General features: G+C 24.3%; 1 protein-coding gene across 1 annotated transcript; it reads right to left on the bottom strand.

The window, feature by feature from the left end:
- Window positions 1–1,189: 1,189 nt before the first annotated feature.
- LOC145841573 (CTD nuclear envelope phosphatase 1 homolog) lies at window positions 1,190–2,929 on the bottom strand. The gene is made up of 4 exons (XM_082948927.1): window positions 2,801–2,929; window positions 1,917–2,099; window positions 1,527–1,638; window positions 1,190–1,278 (listed from the first exon to the last, which is right to left on the bottom strand). Exons 1-4 carry the CDS (start codon window positions 2,927–2,929, stop codon window positions 1,190–1,192), a joined length of 513 nt encoding a protein of 170 aa, XP_082805053.1.
- Between the last annotated feature and the right edge of the window lie 4,421 nt (window positions 2,930–7,350).

Here is a 7,350-nt window from a genome sequence, read left to right as displayed (position 1 = left end):
CAAAAATAAAAATTGTTAAGTTATTTATTTTACTGACTTGGCAAACTTTAGGTAAGACCCCGTTAGATTACAACAATACTCGTTTAAAGTGAAAATATTAATCATTTTTCGAATAGTTATGATCACGTTTCAATATAGCACGGTTGCCGTGAAAACTTACTAGTTGCTATTCCAACTGACCACGAATGCTTTATAAGCGTTAATTTGTTTTAACTTAAAATGAAATTCCCAAATATTTTTTTATTGCGGAATTGACTAATGCATGTCTGTAGTAAAGTAAAAAAAAACATAATCAGTAGTTGCTTTTTAATCAAAAGCTTTTTAAATAAGAAATAAGTTATATCATATTCAAACGTATTATTTAGTTTTATATTTCAAATATTTCGATAATTGTAAATTTGAATATAAAATAATAATTACGGTTTATTTTGCTCTAACTTAACTACACATAAACTCTTAAGGTACTTTAAGATATTTTATCTGTAACCTTCGAATTATAACAAATTATCTTCGGCTTTGAAGCGAAAAGATGTATGAGCTCTCAAAAACTGATGAAATTTTGAATTACATCAAACTATGAGCGAAATATATGATATATTTGTTTTGAAGTTTTTATTATATTCTTGAAAATTTTTATTTTAAAAGAACTAATATGACATAACTATTTGTGATAAATGTGATATATACATTTTTAAAATTAATACAAATTATTTATTTTTGAGATTAATTTTTTTAAACTTTAATTACAACCTATAAATAAACAAACGGAAAATTAAAGTCTATGTTCAGTAAAAAATTCTGTGCAATTTCTACAATATGAACTTCAAAATTTTCTGCTTTTACGACTATTATAAAGTAACTGTTTCATCTCTGCTTTCTGATCTTTTGTACTCTTTTAGGAATGTTCTGACATCATCGCAAAACCTGTAGTGACGTAAAACGTTTAATGACTTCTTAAACTATATATTCGTTATAAGTGTACCTAACAAAAAAATGTTAAAAATAACCTTAGTTATTTTCCTAAACACACTTTTCCATTAGAATAAATAAAAAGTCATACTGTTAAATAAATACAATTTACAAGTAAAAATAAAAACTATTTTTACTATACTTTTTAATACATGGTAATCAATATTTTATTTTATTATCACTTTATATGTTTAACAGGTTTGGATTAATAAAATATTTTTCACCTCATTTTGTCAAACATTGGAATAAGTTCTTCAAGACACTTATCATTTTTATCTTCATACCAAGACTCGATTGGTATCCCATTTTCTATTGAGTTTATTTTACTTATTATAAATATACTAGTATATTTTTGATTAAATTACTTTAACTTCAATAGCTCAAAAAACTAAGAAACTGGTTGCAAATGTTTTAAAACTTGTTGTAAAAATTTAATGTTTTTGTTTAGGGTTCTAACAGACTTCAGAAGAAATAGAAATTCTTCAAAACTTGAATTTTTTTACATCTTCTTTTGAAAAAGCTAACATTATTAAGACATTTTTTATCAAACATTAAACTGGCAGCACCTGGAAAGTTTCTGTAAGTGTTTGGAGAGTTGTCCAATAAAACAACATTTGAAAGATCTTCGTCAGCAAGAATTAAATTTTTGGATTGAAAATATCCACAATGCTAAAATGTAATAACATTTATAAGACATTAGAAAAGGTTAATTTTAATAAGTTTTAAATACTTAGTAGGGTAAGTACTTTAATAATGCTAGAAGAAAGAATGATAAAGTTTGTAAAAATATTTCGTATCATTAAGACTTTTGACATAAACTAAGTATTAATAGAATAACCCAACTTAAGTGTTTTAAGTTATTAACGAAATAATTTTTTTATTGTTGTGGAGTTGAACTATGAAGCTGTTAATGTTAATTTATACTAAACCTAACAAAAATTATCTACCTGACTGAAATATCTTCTCGAGATAATATTTCTTCCGTTATCTAGATAATCAAGTATCGGTGTTGCGTAATCTTCAAACCCAGCAGTGTAAATGACCAAATTGTACCATTGAGAAACAGTATCAAGAAACTTGTCAACTCCAGGTCTTTTGTAAACCCTCATCTCGTTTATATGTCGAGGTGCCTGTTTAAAAGAAAGTTATATTTTTATTTTGAAGAAACTTTAAGGACTTTAGATATTCTATCCTATGTTTACTATGTATACCATAAAATCAATAGATTTTTCTTTATCTATTTTGATTTCTTGGAACATATGTCTTTATTCTATTCTCTAAACTTCAAAAATAAAAAGATAAAACTTCAAACCATTAACATCGTTTAAAATATTTTGCTAAAAGCAGGGTTACTGTTCGTTTTTTCCAAATTTTTTCCAGGTTTTCCAAATTTTTTCCAGGTTTTTTAAGTACACATGTTTGGGTCTTGTTTTAGTGTAAAGTTAAGTTTAAGGTAAGAAACTGTGTTAAAAGTATAAAATCATGGAAAAGTTACTGTAAAGCTACTTTAAATATGTTTTTTAAGTAAAAAAAAATTAATGATGACAAATTTTTTTATTTATATGATAAATTTTTTAAGTCAAATCGAAATTTTACTACTTAACATGTGAAAATTATTGAGATTTTAGGTTTTTCCAGGTTTTTTAGTGATTTTTGCTCAAAATTTCAGGTTTTTTTAGGTTTTTTTTTGCTTAAACTGCCAAATTCTAGGTTTTTCAAGGTTTTCCAGGTTTCCAGGTTAAGGGGCAAACCGGTAAAAGCAAAGTTTTATACTTTTACTACACATTCTAACATTTTTATTATATTAATAACATGATTAGATTAAACTAACTCTGAAAACAAAATCGGGCTTATTTTCAGTTTCAATGGACTTGTATTCCAACCAACAATAAAGACCCCTAGAGTGAACCAATGTTTCATCTAAGTCGAGTACTAGGGTCTTTCTTTTCACGGCAGTCATTTTTGTTTAGTTTAGCTTAACGTTTCTATGTCAAAAAACACCGTTTACTTTTAAAAACTTATTTTACATTTATAATATATTAATTTTTTTAATTTTACATCTTAGTAGTAATTTTAGTTCTCCTTTATTAAGGTAAATGTCAAGTTTCTCCAAATTGAAAAGTTAAGATATGTTGTCACAATCATAATACAATAAAAATTAGTTCAAAAATTTATTTGTATATTTATGTAAAATGTATGAAACAACCAACTTATATTTATACAAACTCACACAAAATAAATTTAAACTTTAGTAAACCTTTAAAAATATACCTAAACTTATAATTCAAAAAGTATAAGCTTGTTTTGGAAATTAGCTATAACAAGTTAAAGTTTATTTACACATGAAGTTTTAGTTAGCTATAGTTATTGTTATTAGCTCATTAAACGACAAAAATAGCCCAAAATATTTGGTCTTAAGACTTTTTTGGTTATCAAGTCGCACACCTATTTGGATACTTTTCGATGTTTCGTCCAAAACCATACCAGCAACACTTAAAACATTACTACCTTATTTCACAAGTACAGCTTTATTTGAAAACTTGAAACATAATTGAATAATTTTAGTTTTTCTTAAACTAGTTTTCAAAAGTTGTATACTAAGCAATAAAAACAAATATTCAAATCTAGTATATATAGTGAAAGTGTAATCAATAGAAAATTATTAATAACAAAGCAAAGTGTAATTAACAATACTTAAGTACTTTAAATCACAATGCAACTTGAAAATAAATAAAACATACGTAACAACTGAAAAAATATTTATGAAAACATCGAAACAGTATAATCAAAAATTTAATGTTTATACAATTTAGGTTTTTTAACAAAATACATATAGCATCAAGTTTAACTAAATCAAAAATTTTAAAACTATTTTTAATAATTTCAATTTTTTTTAAGTTATAATTACTTGCACAATCAAAGTTTTTACCTAGGTGTTCTGCAATAGCAGATATTTTTGCAGCATTTACTACTCTGATGAATTTATTTTCCTTATTACTCGTTTTACAAAATCCATCAATACTTTTTGGAATATGTTCCTTTATCCTTATGCCAAATTTTAATGAAGTCATTCCGATACTACTACCTTCACAGAAGCATTTAAACTGGTAATACCATACTTTTGTTATAACCTGATATCGGATCGTTGCCCCAAGGTCTAATCATTGGTATGTATAAGAAAAAAAACTCTCGGTTTTGCTGAGTAACAAGTTTATTTTATTAATTCGTTGATACTTCTCTCTATAGCTCTTGAGTTCTTATTGACATAAGGTAATACTAAAGTAATCAAACATTTCTTCTGACCTGCTGGCTTTATTTTGTTTAAACTTTTAAGGTGTAAATTAAATATTTTACTTACAAGTTCTTGTGGATATCAATTTTTATTTAAGACAAATTTTATCTAATTTATTTCATCAGCAAATTAAACAGATTTTATGTGCTCGAATAAATAATCAATTTACAGTTTAAAAGCTTAAACAAAGTAAAGCCTGCATATTGCAAAAAGTATTGATGGATTTTGTAAAACGAGTAATAAGGAAAATAAATCCATCAGAATAGTAAATGCTGCAAAAAGATCTTCTATTGCAGAACACCTAGTTAAAAACTTTGATTGTGCAAGTAGTTATAACTTGAAAAAATTTGAAATTATTAAAAATAGTTTTAACATTTTTGATTTAGTTAAACTTGAGGCTACATGTATTTTGTTAAAAAACCTAAATTGTGAAAACATTAAAGTTTTGATTATACTGTTTCGTTGTTTTCATAAATATTTTATCAGTTGTTACGTATGATTTTTTATTTTTAAGTTGTATTGTAATTAGAATTAATTAGGTGTTGTTAACTACACTCTACTTTATTATAATTACTTTTACGTTGATTACATTTTCACTGTATAAGCTAGCTTTGAAATTTTGTTTTTATTGCTTAGTATACAACCGATGAAACAAGCATGATATATTGTTTTGAAATTTAAGTCTTTTTAGTTTTATAAAATAATTTATTAAAGTGTCAAAAAATAATTAATTGTGTTAAACAAATTTTTCAATAATTACTCCAACTAGCTATCTAAGCTACAACTGATTAGAGTTACTGGCTATTGCTAATATATACTTACTAAATAAACGTGATTAAATTTTCTAACTAGTTTCAGTTACCAAACAATTATTAATACTTGTAAATTTTTAGTAGACTAAATATGTATTTTTTAAAGTTATTTTGAAATACTAACCTGAGTAAGTTACTTTTAATCATCCTCGATTACTGAAATAAAACTATACACAAAACAAAATGTTTCTATATAGATAAATAATAAATTAATAATCAAAGTTAAAATTAGATTTAAGATGCTGTATAACTCATTGATAATATAATAAATCATCTCAAAAAGTATAAAAATAGTCTGAGATTTTACGAAAATTTCAATTAATCTCAGTTTTGTAAAAAAACTGCAATCATGCCTGAGTCAGCCTGGTTTTTTTTTTCGACTTTTACATGAATAAAAATCACATACATTTAACTTTTACAAATACTAATCGAAGTCGCAATAAAAAGTATACATTAAGTTTTGAAAACTACAGACAATAAAAACTTAACAGTTAAATACAAAAAGCACAACTAATAAATTCAATTAGTTTTTTATATTACTTTTTTATGACTAAAAGTCCAAAGATTTGAAAAAGTGGAGGAGTTTAATAGGAAACCTTTACCTTAGATTAGTAATCTAGTTAGAATTACTAAAAAAAAAGTGTGATAATAGTTATAAAAATGGGATAATTAAGAAATTAGCACTAAACTTTGTACTAAATTAAAATAAAAAACCATTTTACTAGCACAATATGTTTAAAATAGATTTTTTATTTCTATAAAATCTTCTCTTATAAACAAGTATTACAGCATATTTTATTCTACTGTGCTACTTTACATACAATTAATTTACTGAATACCTTCTGCTAAATTAAATTTTGGACTCAATAAAATTAAATATAACATTTTAATAAACTACAAGTATACATTAAAGAAAAAAAAAAGTAAATGTACTAGTAGTTTTATGTATTATATAAAATTGGAAATAAACATAACTCTTGAAGTGCTAAAAAATACCAACCGAACGACTTTATGTTAAGAATAGAACATAAATTTCTAAAAAAGCCAGTAATAACTTTATTACATTAAAGTTATATTTTAAATTTAATCCTTTTATTTAAAGAAAAAACAAAGTCTAAAAGTCATAAAGTCTTGTTAATAAAAAAAAGTCATAACCAACTTAGGTTAAAAACTGAAAATAAATTAGAGTCTTTCCTGAGTTTTATTAAAACTTTAGAGAACTATAAAGGATGAATAAGCTTCTTGCTAAACTTATATCTTGACTTGTTAACAACCTTTGTACTAACCTACAGTATATCTGTATTAGTTGGTATACAAAAATATTCTTTGCACTAGTAGGCACAGAAAACAAATTACAATTAGGGTTTAAAAATAAAACTAAACCTCTTATTCACTTGTTATATCAAATAAAATTTTACGGAATTTATTTTGTATCTTTAATATACTCTATACGAAACTAGGCATGACATTATTGAACATGTTGTATTAAAAAACGATGCAAACCACAATATCAACATAAAAACTTTACTTTAGAATGTTTTAAATAAATGAGTTAAAATATTTTTAAACAACTATATTTAAAAGACTATAGTTTAATAGTGTATAGAATAATATTAAATTTAAATACTTAAGATGCCTTGGTCCTTCGTATGACAATAAACTTACAATAATAAACTTACAATAATATAAATTAAAAAGGTACTTATAACAATAATCTCTGTATAAAAAAGAACTTTACAATAAACAACAACTAATACAAATGTCTAGTTGAAATACATGTTAGCAGCAGAAAGATGGTCTAGAATGATCTCACAGCCCAAAATTATTATATATATATATATATATATATATATACGTATATATATATTAATATATAGCTGAACATAGCCTAAGAAATATTTCATAAGACTCACTTTCTCCTAACTGTAACTTTCTTCTTTATTATTTAGTATTAAACTAAGTGTAACAGCAAGTGAAACAGGTATTCCATTACAACTTTATTGATTTTAATCTGACAACAAGTTGATGAAAATAATTTAAAACTAAATTTTAACTTCATCAAGTAATAAACGATACGTAATTGTAATATGGAGAATAGTTTTTAGAATACTTCAAAAACTTTTGTCATTATAAAGTTTTTTGTTTATTCATTGATCTTTTATATTCTTTCAGGAATGTTCTGACGTCTTTGCAGGATCTGTAGTAACGTAAAGTGTTTAAAGACATCATAAACTAAAATGTTTTTTGTTTATATACAACAAATTTATACTTGTAAAA

Source organism: Thalia democratica, chromosome 7 (genome assembly GCF_965202585.1).
Source record: "Thalia democratica chromosome 7, ktThaDemo2.hap1.1, whole genome shotgun sequence".
In the NCBI taxonomy this organism is placed as follows: Eukaryota; Metazoa; Chordata; class Thaliacea; order Salpida; family Salpidae; genus Thalia; species Thalia democratica.
Note: the sequence above shows the minus strand (reverse complement) of the source record. Positions and strands in the feature narration are given on the sequence as shown.